General features: G+C 42.6%; 1 protein-coding gene across 1 annotated transcript in view; it reads left to right on the forward strand.

The window, feature by feature from the left end:
- Positions 1-17044, forward strand: part of NPSR1 (neuropeptide S receptor 1) — a 184112-nt gene extending 167068 nt beyond the window's left edge. The window contains exons 5-8 of the mRNA XM_017855953.1: positions 1450-1526; positions 11936-12022; positions 15548-15728; positions 16630-17044. Of these exons, the coding sequence (XP_017711442.1) occupies positions 1450-1526; positions 11936-12022; positions 15548-15728; positions 16630-16720 (436 nt within the window). The 3' untranslated portion in view covers positions 16721-17044. The remainder of the gene's footprint in view (positions 1-1449; positions 1527-11935; positions 12023-15547; positions 15729-16629) is intronic.
- Positions 17045-19107: the final 2063 nt, after the last annotated feature.

Genomic DNA, 19107 nt, shown 5'->3' on the forward strand with positions numbered 1-19107 from the left:
AAAAAAAAAAAAAAAAAAAAAAGTCCCTGGGCAATTATGCGAGAAAGAATGGAGATGTTCCAAAAAGTCCCTGAGCTTTCCTGGAGCACTCTGAAGGGTTCACTGAGCAAGAATGGGGAAAGGCAATAAGCAGCAGAGATTTTAACATTGCCATTAATTAAGTTATATTCTAAAGATCATTAAAAGCAATTAGTGCTTTGTCAGCTACTGCAAACTGAAGCTTTGATTTTTTTTTTAAACTAATTATTCTCAAGAGGGAAGATATGCAGTTTTAAAATAAAGCATTGCTGTGTCCCAGAGTTTTTTGCCAAGGTGCTTAATGTAGTCAAAATATCAAGTAATATTAAAGAAGAGTAGTTTTTATATTTATCAAAGAGTACCCAGGATACAAAACTTCTTGACACTTTTGAATCATTAACACTTTGTTTTCCTGTTAGGCACAGATTAAATCATGTAAGAATTGGTGTGATATAGTGTAAAAAAATAGGCAAGAAAGAGGAGAAAGGAAATTAATCTCCACTAATTTTCCAGCACTGTACTTGGCACTTTAAATATTGTCACATCTGATACTCAAAAAGTTCAAGAGGTCTGTATTGTTAACACCATCTTGTAGAACCTCAGCTGAGGCTCAGTGTAGTAGTTATCCATTACTCCTTTACAAATTACCACAAACCTAATGACTTAAAGCAAGACACATTTATCATCTCACAGTTTCTGTGGGTCAAGAATCTGGCCATGGCTTAACCGGGTCCCCTGCTCAGGCAAGGCAGTCATCAAGTTGTTTATCCAGGGCAGGGGGTCATCAGAGGCTGGACTGGGAAAGGCTCTTTTCCAGGCTCCCTCAGGTCCTTAGCGGAATTCATTTTCTTGCAGCTGTGGGGTTCATGGCACCTTGCTTCTTCAAAGCCAGCAATGGGGAGAGACACCAACAAGACAGGCACTACACTCTGTGTAATCAGTCCCATCCCCTTTGCCACACTGCATTGATTAGAGGCAAGTCACCTGCTCTTCCCACACTAAAGGGATGAAGATCACACAAAGCCATGAATGCTGGAGTCAGGGATCATAGATGTCACTTAAAAGATGTCACTAAAGTCAGGATTGTACAGCAGACAAGTAGTAGAGGAGACCCAAGTCTTTTCCGACTCTAAGGCCTGTTTTTGGATTCTAATCACAGCTCTCCTTCAAACCATTTGGGTTACCTTGAGGAAACTGCATAACTTTACCAGGTCTTAGCCTCCTCACTTAAGACAGAAGTGACTCCATCCAATGGATTCTAATGGACACTTTCAGTTGTGATTCTATAAACAGCAAGTATAGAGGGACAGGCATGGTGAAAAGATTCCTCCCTTTGCACCTTGCACTCGGGGAGGTGGGAGTGGTCTTCTCTGTGTCCTCACAGTAGAGATCCACCAGCCACTTTAATACTACCTTTGGTTCTTTCTGCAGCGTCATGTATGGCATTGTGATCCGAACTATCTGGATTAAAAGCAAAACCTATGAAACAGTGATTTCCAACTGCTCAGGTAAGTCTCTACTCTGCATGGCCCAATTCTTAGCTAATGTGCTTCTCCAGAGGTTTTCCTCTAGCAAATGTGAGCTGGGGATCCCTTGATACATGAGCATACAGGATCATATCAGGACCCAGCCGACAGACCAGACCCACCAAAGGCTATCACAGGCAGGCTCTGTTGTCCCCCATGTGACCTCCCTGAAATTTAGGAGAAGGAAGGGGGCACTTTGGACCTGGCCAAGCTATGCCAGCAGAGAGTTAGCGTTTGAGCTAGGATCCAAGGGTTACCCCAGCCTCAGTTCTAGCAAAGAAGCACCTTGGAGGACACAAGATATGAAAAGAGAGACTGTCCAAGGAGGACATCACACCTTCAGCAAAGATGAGGATAGGCTTTTCTGATTGACTTGAATTTTCAGATACATAAAGCTGCCATTTGTCCATAGAACAATCCTGGACCCTAAGCCAGTAAAGGCACAGTGGTTCATTCTTTCCCAGCTGCCCTGACACACCAATTCAAACCAGATCAAGCCTAAGACCACCTACTACAACCTTCCCCCAAGTTCCTTCTCAGTAAACCCGACTGCAGAGCCCCTCGTACGCAGTAGACTCTGAGCCCTGGAAGCCTGTCCTGCTTCCCAGGAAAACATTACTGGACCTGACCAAGGTCAATCTGGAGAAAACACAGCAAACCAAGGGACCAAAAGAAGAAAGGGCTTCTAGTTTTCTGTTTGTTGTAATGTCATAGCTCTGCAGAAGGAGACTGGATCCGCTCAGGTTACACACCCCTCCCATTCCTTGTGCACACACATACACAAAACGTAGGCTCATATACACAAATACACACACCTTCACACACTCAGTCTCACACACACTAACAATGCATACTCACAACTATATGCACTCACACAAGGACAACAAGCTGTACCACAAATATCTGGAATAAGAAGAGCTGCTTTCTGTTCCAGATGTGCCACAAAGAGCTGTGCCACCTGGCAAAGTTACATAATCCCTGGGCTCCAAGATGTTAAAATAAGGGGATACACTGGATTCTCCCTAAGCCCTCCTCTTTTCAGACTGTTAGTTAAACTTTCGTTGGACCAAGACAGAGCTTGTTTTCTCCCTCTTAAAGCTACTTTTTCCAATAAGACCGTGAGGCCACCAAGAGGATGCACAAGTTTTATCAGGCACTGATAACCTGTGTCTTTTCCCTAGAAAATGAGTAGAGATATGTAAGTCTGGGTTCTTCACCTGAATTCAGTTCAGTTCCTCTGTGTTCTTCTGCATGTCAGGAGTGGTACAAGGGACTGGGAATGACAAATGAATAGCATGGTTCCTGACTACAGGCAACTTACAGTCTAGGGCCTTGGGTCTTGGCCCTGGCTACACAGTAGAATTGCCTGGGGAGCTTTTAAAATACACCAAAACCCAGACACCATTCCCTGACAGATTCTGATTCACTCCATCTGGAGTGGGGCATGGACATCATTATTTCGGAAAAGCTCTTCAGGTATTTTTGATGTTCAACCAGGTTTGACAATCTGGTCCAGTGAGACACAGAGTCATAGGTGGCTGACCTTCACGCTCACTGACCAGTGTAACCAAGAGATGTGTTTAGGCTGCTTGGAAATTTTCAACCCACGAAGACCCAGTCATTCAGCTTGGGGCTAATTCCAGCCCCCATGCAGATCCTAGTGCTTCCCTTCCACTGGTGCAGTCTCCACATCCTGGTTTTTCTGGAAGAGCAAAAGCAATAAAGAGAATAAACACAAGTGAATTCATTCTATTGAGTGCAATTGGCTTTGGTTAAAAGTTAGAATATTTGTCTGAAAAAAATTGGATGAAGGCATCCTTCCTCTATCAAATATCAAATAAATGTCATAAGTACTACAATTATAATACTATAATCATTGAAAGAGAATTATATGGACAGGGAATCCCAACAGAACAGAAATGCTAAAGGAAACCTCAGGAATTTAGAATGTGATGAAGTATTTTAAACTGATAGAGAAATAGAAACTGTTTAATTACTAATGTTGAGACAACTGCCCATATGGAAATAATCATATATTAGATTGTTACATCATATGCTACAAGGAAATACACTCCTTATAAAACGAAGAACAAAAGATAGAATGAGGGAGAAAGAAAGAGTGAGGAAAGAAAAGAAAGAAGAGGAAGGAAGGAAGGAAGGAAGGAAGGAAGGAAGGAAGGAAGGAAGGAAGGAAAAGAAAGGAAAGGAAAGATAGGGAGAGGAAGAGAGGCGAGAGGGGGAGAAAGAAAGAGAAAGGAAACAAATATAAGAAATATTGTTTATAATCATGAATAACTGAAAAGATCTGAATACCCTACAATGAGGGAACTGAGTGTAATAATTATATAGCCATACAATTAAATACTGCAGCTCTAAAAATTATTATATAGAGTGTACTTATTGCCATAGAAATATTTCTCCAATATAGTACATTAAGAAAAAGAAAGCAGTATGGTATCTCTTTTATAGATATGTGCACATATTTTTACTTAGCAGAATATATATGTGCATGTATGATATAGCTAGATGATAGCTAGAGAGAGGGGGAAATGGAAAATATCAAGAAGCTACATGTTATCAATGTTATTGAAATTATCTCTGAGTGGTCGAATTTTAGTTGATTTTGTTTTCTTCTATTTTCACTTAGCCATACGTAAAAATTTTCTACAATTACCTAAATCATATAATTGAAACAATAGCCCTGTGGCCCTTTAGCCTGAGTAAACAGCCAATATTATCCTAGATGTATATATGTATATTCATTTTTTAAAACCATCAACTCAGCACCCACAAACATATTTGCCATGCATGTCTCTGTATAAACGTCATGCTTAGACCCTCTAATGCCCACTCAAAGCCATCGTCCATTCATCTCTCACAAACAGAGAAGACAGAGGGACAGACGAGCAGCTCCTGTCAGCCACTGCTAGGTCTTTTCCTTGTGTTCTTCCCTTTAACTCGTTTCCTGTTTGCTCCATTTCACCCATGGCCCATTGCCCATTTCCCATTTAACCCATTTCCCATTTGAGAATACTGCACCGGCAGTGAGCTGTGCTTTTTTTTTTTTTGTCTAAACAGGAAATGAGTTAATCCACAGCTCTTCAAGGTGGTGTTACTGTCTCTCACAGACAGAAGACAGGCTTAAAGCTTAAACAGTTTGCTTGTTTTCACGGGTAGCATGTGACACAACTGGTATTCAAATACACACATATTGAGTGCACACATAAAGACAAGACTTTTTAAAAATTAAAACAAAAACTCAAGGTCTTGTGTGCGGCTTCCCTTCCAGGACACTCCCTCTAGAGCTGTGCCTTCAGAGAGCTATTCCTACCTCATCTCCTGAAGGTTTTGTTTTGATATATTTAAAATCTAAAGGCTGAGTAATGATTGGCAGTGTGGAGACCAATTTTGTGGAGGTAGCCGAGGCCTTCCTGTACTTTCAGACAAATCAGATTGGTATAAACCCCTGTCATGTGATTTCTCCCAATTCTGTGGGTCTGACATGCTCCTCCCTGCTTGTCCCTCTGAGCACTCACTCTCACTGTCTCACCTCCTACAGCTCTCCTGTTCCCTCCACAGCAGCACCGCCCTTGCTCACCACCTTCCTCAGCATGCCTCTCCCCAGGGAGGCTAAGTTCCTGGTTCTCTCCAAAGTTCCCATGTCTCCTGCTACTGCATATGCCAGTCCTTGCACTCTTGGGCTCCCCTGACTTCCGGTCCTTGAAACCATACAAAGCCACTTAGAGCCCTGTTTCCCACTGATACAGAGTGTGCCATTACTCCCTCCCAAAGGTGGAAATGGCTGCCGCCACTTTTTGTTCTTTAATATAGTTTTATATCTCCATTATATCTATTTTTTAGTTACTGTTAGTGACCTCATCCTGGAATGAGGGCAGCTGGTATTCTCAAAAGCTTATATGCTCTCTATATCTTATTCATAAATGGAACGCAGTTGATTTCCCATCTGTCATTACAGCCAAGCAGCTCTGGAGTTGGCAGGTAAATGGGATCTCCAGCTGGGTCTGCATGCCAGGATTATTGCTCATCAACGAGGGACATTAGCCATGATTAGTGTGAACAGAAGCTCACTTTGTAAACACTGGCTGAAAAACTCAAGCCATCCTTAGTGTGAGAACCACTCTTCTTGCTGACAAATATGTCTATTTTCTCCCAGTCAAACGCTGACAGAAAGGAAAAGAAAAAGAACTGTATCATAAATTATCTAAAGACTTTCCCATAAACAAGCGTGGAGGGCAAGATGTGGAGGAGACAGGGTTTCCAATCCTGTGTGTTATCTTTATCTTTCATAAATGAGCATATTATTGATGTCCGGGAGGATTTACTTGTGCAAACTAGAACATTTACTACTGCATGGGAGCAGGAGATTGGGCAGGTATACCCATGGAACAGACAAATTTCTCATTATAACTATGTCTAGCTATCATGGCTTGGCAGATATGATCCATGCTATATTCAAATTCCATGTTTTTAATTAAATGAGGCACACTAGAGTGAAGGAAAAAAGCTACAGATTAGGAATTGGGTTAGAGTCCTATTCACTTTCTATCTTAAAAAATTTAAGAGAAGCCCATTAACTGCTGTCCATATCAGCTTCTTCATCAGTAACTGTGAATAAAATGACTTCTCTACAATTAACTACATTTAATAAAAGATGTGCCGGAAAAACATGAAGATACAAATAAATGATGATTATGACATGTTCATGGATAGTAAAGTTTAATATCATAAAGACGTTGAATCTCCCCAACTGATCTACAAGTTAATAAAGTTCCAAACAAAATTGAATTGAAACATTTTATTGAGTTTCACAAGCCTATTTTAAAATAGACGTGGAAAATTCAAGAGCCATGAGTAGCCTAGACATTCCTAGAGATGCAAAATAAGGTAGAGAAAGTTTGGTTTACCAAATATTGAAAGCATTATAAAGTCAGAGTGTGGTATTGGCACAATAGACAAATGGAAACCTCAGTTTCCTTGCCACCTGCTGCCTGCCCATGAATCCAATGCCACATGTTTCAGGTTTTCATTAAGACAGCACTGCATATGAGGTACCAATCTCTACTTTAGTAAGAGAAACACTAGCAGCTGTGTAACCCAAAATATCAGTAGCCTTACCCACATAGAAGTTTATGTCTTAATTAAAATCCAGTTGGCAATAAAGACCAGAGGGAAAGGCATTGTTCCACACAGTCGTTCAGAAATTCAAGCAGGTGGAGATTCTGCCACACTTAACAGAGGGCTGCTAAGGTACCCCTCAGCACCTCCCTCCAGCAGGCAGGGGCGGGGAAAGAGACAGAGTGGAGGACTGCTCAGGAGAGGTATCTGAGCCAGGTTTGGGGATGGTAGACATTGACTCTTCCCAGTATCCCTTAGGCAGATCTTAGTCACATGACTACACACTGCTGGAAGGCAAGCTGGGAATTGGAGTCTAGTTGTGTGCCCTGGGGAAACAGGAATGGGTTTGGTGAACAGCTCATCTGTCTTTGCATAATTATTTTAGACTGTCAGGGCTCCTGCTTCTGCCTGAGCTGAGGTGCTGAGGTACAGAAAGGGCTATCTGATGGGTTAGTGAAATCTCATATCTAGCTATAATTTATGGTTGGCTCTGGGCTAGAAACCTGAAAAGGAACTCAAAATGCTTTCCTACTTGAAGGTTCAGATATATGCAGGCATGTCTAGCTAATGGGGAGAGAGGGAGTACCTCAGATGACTAGAAAGGGACAATAAGATTCCTGAGTGTGAAAACATTCTGGAGAATATGGAGTCAGGCACAATGAGTGTCTTAAGGTCAAAGGGAAATGTAAGTTCTGGGTCACAGAAGAACATTCCCACCTAACCACTCCAGCCACTTGTCAGCATCTAGGGAGGAAAACGCTGTGTGGGGGGCTAAAGAAGCTGAAACTCTTGGAAGTTAAAGTGAGTGCTACAGGTCCCTGGAATAGCATAGCACAGAGGAGAGAGGCCATTCCCTTGCTTCCTGGCAGAAGAACTTGGAGAGCAGATATCCCAGGGAAGGGCAGTGGTGCTGAATAACCTACAGCCCAGGGACAGAACTGAGGCCCTGAGAGGTGGAGCAGAAGAGCAAAGCAACTGCCCAGGGTCAAGAGCAATAATGAAGAGGACTCACAACGTTGCTTTGAAGTGACTGTGGCCGTGGAAGCATCTGGTGCCCAGCCGGAGCCCCTCAAGAGGCAGTCCTTGGCAAAGAGGAGGTCTGGGTGAAGTGACTTGGGGCAACCCAGGGCAGCTGCATGAGCTTAGAAAGCAGGATCCAGATAGTGTCATGAGAGAGGCACAGGCGGTGGCCCGGGTGGATCCTGGAACATTGAGACACCTCCTTGGGTCTCTCAGAAAAACTAGAGGGACAAAAACCCCCTGGGAAGAAACAGACCGCAGTCCTGCAGCTAAGCAGATGAGACCTAATGTGCTTAAAATACTGAACTGATGATTTCAGGGGGGTATTCAAGCTGTATTAGTAAAGAGAATGTTACTGTTCAAAATGAATTTCAAGTTTTAAAAATTTTAGAAATCAGGAAAAACTGCTAAAAAAAACTTTGAAGTTTTTAAAAATCAACCTAACATACACAAAGTTTCTAATATAGGAAGCATATTTATTTTAAAACATTTCCAGTTAGACTTCCTTGTTTCTAAACAAATCACCTGCACTCACTATAAGTTCACAGATGAATTCCCCCCATCACATCCCAGGAAACAATTCTGCTTCCATTTGAAATCCCAAGGTGCCAACTGCTCCCACTTCAGGTGCTCAGCCTGCATAATGGGTTCCCAGTGGCTCTGTAAGAGGCCTGTGGTCTTGGGAAGGTGAGGAGCCAGAAATGGCCATTTGGAGACTAAATCTGCAGCATGTGCCCCCATTAGGGATGTACTCTGGAACTAAAACAGTCCACATCAGCGTGCTTCTTCCAGTCCCAAATCGAATGGACCTGCCACCTTCAGGCTACCCAAGTTATTAATGCACAGTGACAGCTGAATTTAACTGTTTTTCACTGCAGCTCAGCGCCAAGGCCTGAGTAGAAATAATCCTTTTATCTCCCAATAAAGGAGAATTACTGGCATTTTGTAGCTCAGCTCTCTCTGAAGGGCCATCTTTAGAAGCTAGAGGCTTTGCATGTCCTGGAATGGTCAGATTAAAGATGCTTTTCTCTGATCTCTGGGCAGGTAGTTGATTACATTGTCACCCAGTTGCCCTGTGGAAAGCACTGCGGGTTTCCATTTTAAAGGGATTTCAGAGCACAAATGTCATTCTCGAAAACTTTTCTGAAAGACCAACTTAGTCTTCAGACCCATACTGTTTAGGGGCCAGCTGTTGCCTAGGAACAGCCAGTGGGGATGCTTTGAAAGAATATAATTTGGTCTGCTGTCTTCTTTACTTGCCCCCCATGGGTATAATCTCACCTGGATCATTTTCTGCTGTACATAATTCTTACACAGATAACAACCTTGTATAATAGACAATCAAATGTAGTAATACCTTCTATTCACTTCCATAAAGATGGCTCACCTTCCACCTGAAATACTGATAAAACTGCATTCATCTCAACTGATAAGACATCTGACATCCCATCATGGGGCTTGGTTCCTTGAATATATTATTTTATGTTAATCTTCAAAGTAACTCTGAATTAGGTGTTCTACACCTCAAGTTTTAAATGGGAGAACTGAAGCCGGGAACTTTAGACAATTTGCCTAAGGTTACACAGTTTTAGTAATTGGTAGAGATGGAGGATCCATTCCAGTCTGATCTTAAAGTCTGTGTCCCTCCCAAGATCCCATCCTGGAAATCAAGGTTTCTCGCCTTTGACACCTTTGGCATTTTGGACTGGATAATTCTTTGTTGTGGGGGCTGCCCTGTGCATTGAAGGATGTTTAGCAACATTCCTGGTCTCTGCCCACTAGATGCCAGTAGCACACATTCACACATAATCGTGATGATTAAAAATGTGTTCAGACATTGCCAAAAGTTCCCTGTAAAGCAAGATCACCCCAGCAGAGAATCACTGCTCTAAATGTTCTGAAGCATTTGCTTTCTTACAAGGCTGAGGTTTTGTGGTCCCATGAAATGCACAGAAGAATCTGAAGACCCTAATGGTATTTAGGAGTGGCCTTACAGGGTATGCTTTAAGAAATATGAATTAATTGTAATTAGCATTTTTTCTTTGTACCTAAAGAGCCCCTATTCCTGTTACTCTTGAAAATCATTTGTCCTCTGCAATGAGTAAATATTCACACTGCAAAACCACTCAGAAACTTCAGTGGCCTGCAGCTGCCTCAGTAGTTCAGCCCAAGCTCCTCAGAAAGACATTCAAGGCCTCCGCAGTTTGCCTTCAGTTCTCTTCTCCACTCTCAAACCCCACGTATTTGTAGGTTACAGCCAAGCAATATGACTCACTGTGGTTAAAACGCATCCTATGTTTTCTTGTTCCATGTCTTGGCTGAGGATATTCACTCTCTGCCTCCCACCTCTCCTGATCCCACGCCACATCCCGCCTTTGTCTTGGACTCCTTCTTATGTCATTTGAGTTCACTTGATGCTCTCTGCAACTCCCACACAGCCTCCCCAGCACAGTGGTGGAAGGATGGGTCTCTCCTCTGTCCACAGTTGGTTTCTATCTCTCTTGGTCCATTTTCTGCTGCTATAACAGAATACCACAGACTGGGAAATTTATTTAAAAAGAGATTGATTTGGCTTATGGTTCTAGAGGCTGGGAAATCCAAGAGCAGGGCACTTGCAACTGGCAAAGGTCATCCCATGGCAGAAGACAGGGGGCGAAAGTGAACACCCAAGACAGAGAGAAAGTCAAGCAACTTGTCCATCCCATCAGAAGCCCTCTTCCACAATAATAGCAAAAATTCATTCATGAGGGCCAAGCCCTAGTGGCCTAATCACCTCTCAAAGGCTCCATCTCCCAATACTGTTACAATGACAATTAAATTTACACATGAGTTTTGGCAGAGTCATTCAAACCATAGCAGCATCTCGCTCATCTCAACCAGTTTTATGGAGAGTGTGTGATCTTTCATGCTGGATTGAAAATTCTTAGAGAACACGTACTATATTTCAGCCCTTCTAGTCAGTCCTTATCTCTTAGCAGACATGCTATACTTGGGGGGTTGGGCTAGATCAGATTGGTGGTGGGATTGAATGAATATTGCAAAGGTAAACATCTGACTGATTTCCATGGGCATTAAAATAAATTTTGAACATGAGAGCTAGGCAGTGCAGTGAAGGCAATGGAGCACAGCAGTTTGTCTTTCTAGTCCACAACTGCCCTACTCCATGTGACTTTTTGGACGCCCTGAGTGGGCCTCTGACCAGGGCCACCACTAGGGTTGTGCCCACTGAGCCTCACTGGGTGGCTCCTGGCTGAGAGGTGTGTGTGGCTGGCATCCTCTTTATATTTCCCTCACTGAGTGTGTGCCCTAGGCAGGCCTGTGCTTATCAGAGAAAGGGCCCCTTTTCCGAAATTTCACAAAGGTGGCATATGGGCTGGTGGAAGCCCTGACAGTAAAAACTCTTCCATAAGGAAAGGGACAGCACATCTGACATTTTTATCCCCAAATTTATAGGTAATCACTCCTTTAACTAAGGCCTATTGTACTGGATCCTGCCCAGCCTATCCTATCACTTTGTTTTGCCACTGCTTGACTAGTGACAGGTGGTTATTGATTCATTCAACATATTTGTGTTAGTCACTGAATATGTGTATAGGCTACAGGAGTGCAAAAAACAAAGCCCCTGTCCTCATCAAGCTTGTATTCTAGTAGATCCTTACATTCACCCCTCAGTGTTCACCATCAGACAACAGCCACATACAAAAAAAGTGTATATCCACGCTCCTGTTTTGGAGAGTTCTGATACCCCTGTCTTGAGCTTTTCTTGAGAGTGTTTTTTGTGTTTTGCTTTTGTTTTTGTTTCTTTTTTTACAAATGTATTTGTCTGGGGCAATCATTTTAGAAAATAACTTTGCCTAGGTTGCTAAAGTGGCTGCATGGGTGTCTCAGCATAGCCAGGGCTCAGAGAGTAGCGCTCCTCAGGGAAGACCTCAACTCCTGCATGGTCACATGGTCAAATTTCAGCTACAGCTGTTCAGACCATCTGACCAAGTCTCTTGAGAGAGTGTGAGCATTCCATACCATTTGCATGTAATATTAAGGTATAAACTGAGCATTCTCCAGAAACCAGCCCAGAACCATCTTTAATCTAAAAATTTTCAAGGAGGGCCATCTGGGCATAAATGCACAGGATATAAGTGAAAACTGGAGTCTGACTTTTAATGTTCCTATTGGCAGAAACAGAAACTGTCACATCTTGAACACTTCATCTTACTATCCCCCTCTTGCATCTACAGATGGGAAACTGTGCAGCAGCTACAACCGAGGACTTATCTCGAAGGCAAAAATCAAGGCTATCAAGTATAGCATCGTCATCATTCTTGGTAAGCTATGTCCCTCCTTGAGCTGTAAAGTGGTATGAACATCCCAAAAGCAAGCTTGCTCCTGGGACCTGGTGGCAGAAAGGAATTTGCCAACGGGCACTTCTACATTGGTCTGATTGGAAAGGAATGTGTGAAACTCATCAGCCCATTCATGGTTCCTTCAAGGGCTCACATTTGATTCCTAATTGCTCTCCTTATGAATACAACTGCCTGCCAAGGCTATGGGTTGAATAATTTGGAGAAAATCTGATTAGGAACTAGCTGAAACGGATGCTCACATCACCTGCTAACTCAGTCACTTCCTTGAAGACACTATCTTCCCCAGGGTTGGAGTTCACAAGCAAAAAGAAGATGGAAGTGGCTTTCCACCTTTTCTGAATATTTAACGTTAGGTTCACTACAAATTTCTCCCTTATGGCACCTTACCTGCCCTTCCACCCTCCTGTCTTCTGCCCTTTCCTTTTCCTTTCTCTCTACTCTTAAGACTCATAAAGTCACCTTGCACTATTTCCTGTCTGAAATACTCTGCTCCCCGGTGGTGATCTGACTTACTTCCTAACCTCATTTGTTCCCCAACAATGCCACCTCCCTGAGGGCTCCTTGACAAGTCTTTTAAATATCCTTTTTCTAGTCTACTCTGGCTTACTTTTGTTCTTGGTTCTGCCTGGCACTATAGGACATAGACTGATTTTCTTATAGTCTGTCTCCCCTGTTGGAGTAGTGAATCTGTGAGGGCAATGACTTTGGCTTTTGTGTTACTTATATTATCACCAAGACCTAAAATAGGGTCCCCTACACACTGCTCAATTAACATTTGTTGAATGAATGAATGAATGAATGAAAATATGCAAGAAGGAAAGGGATTTGTACTATTTTCTTTTTTATTTAGCTTACATATCCCCTCCTTGCCCCTCTGGCAGCTCTTGGAAGCTCCGAGGAAGCATAGATCTCCCATTAGCTACATGTCAAAGCACCAGAACAGTCTTCTTACCCTTCTAAAATGCAACTGCAAAATGCCAAACAGACCACACACAGCATGACTCAGCCAGCAGGACGTAGGCACAAAACAGCATTGCAGGCGGAACTGGGATAAAACATATACAACCCACCGGGGCTCAAAAACTTTGTCAGAGGCTTCTGAAGTAGATCAAAGACTCCTCTGTCTTCTCAGATAGTCAGAACGACAGATGCACGTTCCCTGGATGTTGAGTTGGAAAATGTTATGTTTACAAGTGTGTCCCAGAGCCAACATAGCCCTTTGTCATCAGCAGCCATACACCAAGGCCCTGCGGGATCCCTTCAGTCAGCAACCAGAGACACCTACTAGAGGGTCAGCAAATGTTGACAGCCCTATCAGACCAAAAGGGCCCTTTCTATAGCAAACACTTTGTAATGTCCCTTTCCCATCTTGAAATAAAATGCCTACTTATACTACCTACCATGATAATTAAAACGTTAATATATTGCCAAAAAATAATATAAAGGAGGAATAAGAAAATAATCTAAAATAAAACAATACTATTTTTGTTAATTAAAATTTATACCAATTTTAACGTGTAAAAACATAAGCACAGCTACACTAGAAGAATAATGGAGTAGTCACACCTACACCTTGACATAATAACAGCTACAATGAAAACCAGTACAGGTGTATTTTCATGGAGACATAAAAAAATGTAAGCAGTATTGCTGTCAGTGACTTGATTTTCTGAGCTGCCAAAAATAAAAAATCCTTGTAATATTTTGAATTAAACAAAGTAATGTTTCCTCCATTTACAACAGAATTGTATTTATTAACAGAATTGTACAACAGAATCTACAAATTTCAATATTTACTTAATCTGTGTTTATGTGTAAAACAAAGTCAGGTTTCTAGACTGGGATAACTATACAGAAGTTTCTCTTCTACATGAATGGGCATTCAAAGTAGATACAAATCTTCGCTGGCTGGGCTGTCTGTACCATGCCAGAGAACTGGTATCCCTGTGACAACCAGAATCCTCCAACCCCACATATACACACATGAAGACACACAAGCTCACAAGGCCATTTGCCCCCCTTAGTGTCCCAGATACTGTTCAGGGCCAGTGTTTGGGTTAATTAACCAGGATCCAGAACACTTAATGGGTTTTGTGTTTGAATTGCTCCACTTTAATACATTGCCAAGGTCTGGGGTCGAGAGGGGAACCATGAGTTAGTTTATCATTCTAAAATTCCCCAACAAGTTACAGAATCCGCATTACAGAGTTATGGCGGAAAGCTTGTGCCTGCATGCAGACAGCTAAGGAAGCCAAACTTCTACTCTGAGAAAAAAGTATATGGAGGAGAAAGTGGGAGAAGGAGAGTAGAGAAGTTATGGCAAGAAGATGAGAGATGTATGTATTTCCAGTCAACTCATGAGTGTTTAGCTTTGTGTCGTAGTCTGTGCTCTCCAGAGGATAATGAGAGAGAGAGGTTTATTAGAAGGGATTGGCCCAGGTAATTACTGAGGCTGAGAATTCCCAAGCTGTGCAATTGGAAGCTGGAGACCCAGGAAAACCAACGGTGTAGGTGCCAGTCCAAGTCTGAGTCCAAAGGTCTGAAAATCAGGAGAGTGGATGATGTACATTTCAGTTTGATTCCAAGTGTGAAGGCAGAAGACCAATTTCCTAGCTTGAAGACAGGCAAACAGAGTGAATCTTCTTTTACTTAACGTTTTTCTATGACTAAGGCCTTCAACAGTTTGGACACGGCCTATGAACAGAGGAGGGCAATCTGCTTTTCTTACTCTACCAGTTCAAATGTTACACTCATCCAGAAATGTCTTCATACGTATCCAGAATAGTGTTTAACCAAACATCTGAGCACTCCGCAGCCCAGTTAAGTAGTCTCAAAACTAGCCATCACACTCTGAATCCCCACCTTTTATCCATTTCTTTTGAGAATTTGGAGCCAAACAAATTGGGGTCTCATACATGCCAATGGATTTAGAGAAGGGTATAGTGTGGGTGTTTTCTGGAGAGGCCAACTTAGAGGGGAAAGAGAAAATTGAGAACACTGTCATTAAACTGGTATGTACTTAGAAAATATTGTGATCACCCCTTCTCCCTGACATAACCTAAAACCATTAGTCACTATGTGGTCAAAATGCTTCCTGTTCTGTCTTTTCCTAGAGAGTCTTCAAAGTATTTTGCTATTTTTTCCTGATCCCTGTGTTGTTGGATGAGATGGTATGGCCATAGTCACCTGTTCCTGGGGTTTCTATAAAGAATCCACAGCAGTAGAAATTTAACCCTTCTTTATGGACAGAGAAGCTCTACGACCTTTGCTCAGTTTTAGGAACATGTCTGTAAGATGTGTCCATATGTATGTGTGTATGTGTTTAAGTGAATGTGATATCAATGCTCTAAACAGCATTCAACCCCAATATTTCTGAGAAATTCCAGGTCCCAAAGAACGTCCCAGGTAAAAGTCCAGTCAGGACCAACCAAAAGAGACCCCTCAACTGTTACTTGCTGTGGTGCTAATGGCTCTCTTCTCCCCCAGCCTTCATCTGCTGTTGGAGTCCATACTTCCTCTTTGACATTTTGGACAATTTCAACCTCCTTCCAGACACCCAGGAGCGTTTCTATGCCTCTGTGATCATTCAGAACCTGCCAGCATTGAATAGTGCCGTCAACCCCCTCATCTACTGTGTCTTCAGCAGCTCCATTTCTTTCCCCTGCGGGTAAGGGGAGCTCTTGTATGGGTCAGACACACTGATGGTCATTGCACTGGGATTCCGTCAACACATGGGTTTCTCATGTCTAAACTCTCCAGCAGGTTACAGAATCCCCCTTTTATAGATGAGAGGTTTGAGAGTCAGAAAGATTCCACTAACATGGCTGATTTAAACCCTGGCCCAGGCCACAGCTGATGTGCTTTTTCCTATACCACAACACTTCGTATAGAAAACAGCGTAATCATGACACATCTAGAAGACCTTGCTTTTGTTCAAAGCATCTTCACATGAATGGCTTCAATACAGTTCTATGGCAATAACAGGACATGGAGCCTTATTATAATTTTAGAGATAAACAAAGTGAGTCTTACATGGTTAATGACATCATTGAGGTTATATGAATAATTAGCAGAGCTGAAATTAAATCCCTCCCACAGTTATTGTGATTCTTCTGTTTTTCTGCTGTTTTTCAGTTGTTTTCCTGCATAAGCCACAGAGGGTAGGTGGAGAATTCCATAGGAGATACAAGAGGAGAACAATTTAAGTCTTGGGCTTAATGCCAGTCGTTGAAGTTTATATCTTGCCATTGCTTATTCGTAGTGATGTATGACCTTGGGCAAGTTATTTAACGTCTATAAACCTCAGCTTCTTCATCTGTAAAATGGGGCTAATAGCAGTGTCTACCTATTGGCCTGTGATGTCTCTGTCTTCTGGGCTCTGGTGCTGACCAGTGAGAAGGAGAGCTGTGAGTCATGGAGAAGGAAGGTCAGGGTATTACATGTAAAGTGCCTGGCACGGTTGTCTGATCTTTAATACAGTTTTTATAACTATTGTGTCTTAACATGTCTACTTCCCTTTTCATTAGGTCAAATTATTTCCCTCCCTGCTTTATTTTGACTTTCTCCAGGGAGCGAAGATCACAGGATTCCAGAATGACGTTCCGAGAGAGAACCGAGAGGCATGAGATGCAGATTCTGTCCAAGCCAGAATTCATCTAGACCCTAGGACAGTGCCAGTGCTAGGCTGAGCACCATCAACTCTCCCAGGTCCCTGTCACCTGCTTGGGCATGTGCATAAAACCGGAGCCAACTTCATCCCACCCTCGTCATCACCTGGGAGATGCACAAGACAAATGTTCTAATGAGTGCATGCACTGCATTAAGTATTGGCCAACACAAACTCCCCAGTTACTCATGCCAGCCAGGAAGGAAACACCTTCCTTCCCGACCATTCCCAGCCCTCCTTCCCACTGGCCAGCACCTGAACCCGGTGAACACAGGCATCAGTAGCCCAAGGTCCTGGCTTGGAGCCAGTGAGTAGACAGGCAAGCAGAGGGGACAAAGGTAGCTGGGTTATACGTGAATATTCTCATTACAAAGAAGAAAATAAAAGACTTAATTAAGCCTAGACTTTTTCCCCAGTTTTGGATTGGAGGTTCAGTGTTTATAGTCAAGAAAGTGTTTGTCCTTGAAATGCCAACAAATTCATTTCCAGGCATTGGTGCTTTGCACCTCTTCTGCAGATAGCCTCAGTTTGCAGATGGGTGTGCTGGCAGCAGCCAAGTGCATCTCCTATTCCATCAACAAATGATTTGTGGAAGGGCACACTGTTGGCCCTCCAGAACAAGGTGAAATGAAGGGATACTGCTTCTGATAGGAAATAAGTTGTGCTAAAAAGCCATGAGCCCCTGACTTCCAGCCTCTGAGAGCTGGTCCCTAAAACACACATGTCCTTGAGGCTTCTTTCTTTCTTTCTTTCTTTGTTTTTTTTTTTTTTTGTCTTGCTCTGTCACCCAGGCTGCAATACAGTAGCATGATCTTGGCTCACTGCAAACTCCACCTCCCGGGTTCACCCCATTCCCCTGCCTCAGCCTCCCAAGTAGCTGGGACCATAGGCGCCCGCCACCATGCCTGGCTAATTATTTGTATTTTTAGTAGAGATGGGTTTTCACCATGTTAGCCAGGATAGTCTTGATCTCCTGACCTCGTGATGTGCCCGCCTCAGCCTCCCAAAGTGCTGGAATTACAGGCATAAGCCACCATGCCCTTGAGGTTTTCTAAGACCTCTCACTCTGTATTTAACACTTGGGTCACTCTGGGCTCCATTCCTCACACCTCAAGGACAAGTCTTCCTGTTTTTAAATCCCTGAACCCTCTCTTTGGTTAGGAGCTAGGTTCCTGTGGCTTTTCCAGGCTTAATGTTTCTCTAAGCTCTTTATCGTTCTTGCCTGTCGCAGCCTTTGTCTAGCACCTCGGCCGGGAAGTGCTAGTGGGGCTTATTTTGACAGGTCTGGAGTTTGGTACTTATGAGCATAATCCAAGTGAAATATGACTAAATGTTTTCTAGTCAATTTCTCCTATCAGATTTTTCCACAAGTGGAAGTGAAATAATTTCATTTGATCATATATACATCCCACCCACGGCTCTGGGATGCACGTGAGCACCTTATTTTAGCTTCACATATATTCTTGACATTAAAATCTCCTTGGCAAAATCCTCCTTCCCAGAATTATTCAGAGCTTAAATTGGTTTTTTTTCTTTTTTCTTTTTTTTTTTTTGGCATACTGCTAGTGGAGTCATTAAATTGTTCAGTATATTTTAATAGCATTCCATTCCTCATTATGGTGTCAACTCCAAGTCTGTGTCTTTAAGGTCATATGGGCTTTTTTTTTTTTTTTTTTTTTCCATAAACTCTCTTTTCAATTCGATCTGACCTTAAGGAAAGTACGTCTTTAGGAGGAAATCAGACTCCTCACTTGCTATCTCTCTGAGATTTATTCTCTGAATTTGAGGAGCCTGAATAGTTTTATTTCTACCCAACAGTTTTGAAGGCTGTCTCCCTCTCTGTCCAATCAGCTAAACTTGAGCAACCGTGGAAGCTTTGAGCAGCTGAGAAATGCTTTTCAACATTTCACTTTAAATCAAGATGTGCCACAGAAGACCCACGGAACTGTTGCTAAAATAGCTGCCTGCACAGCAGCCAATTAACAGAGTAAAATCTGGCAGATGTCCTACATGGCAAAACAGGAGGACCAGGTTCTCTTGACAGAAGCTTTCAATCTTTGTCAAGTCTGGTCTGCAAAATACATTACATGCCTACCTCATCCATCAGTAGAGTCTCAAAGTGAAGGAGAGAGTGGAGTGAGGGGCGTGTGATCTGTAGAAACTGTGAACATGATTTTGTAGTTGTTGTGATGCTGTCTGTCTCATTTCCTGAGAAGACTGGAGATCCGTAAGATAAGTGTACAGGTTGCTGCAGGATAATCTACCATTTAAATGAAACTTGCTTTATATTGGTATGGATTCTGGAATTGTCATTTCCAGATGTATTTGCTGAGCTTGGGGAAACATGATGTAACTGGTAATTGGCCGGGTGCAGTGGCTC

The sequence above is a fragment of the Rhinopithecus bieti genome, unplaced genomic scaffold, assembly GCF_001698545.2.
Source record: "Rhinopithecus bieti isolate Rb0 unplaced genomic scaffold, ASM169854v2 scaffold_42603, whole genome shotgun sequence".
Lineage (NCBI taxonomy): Eukaryota > Metazoa > Chordata > Mammalia > Primates > Cercopithecidae > Rhinopithecus > Rhinopithecus bieti.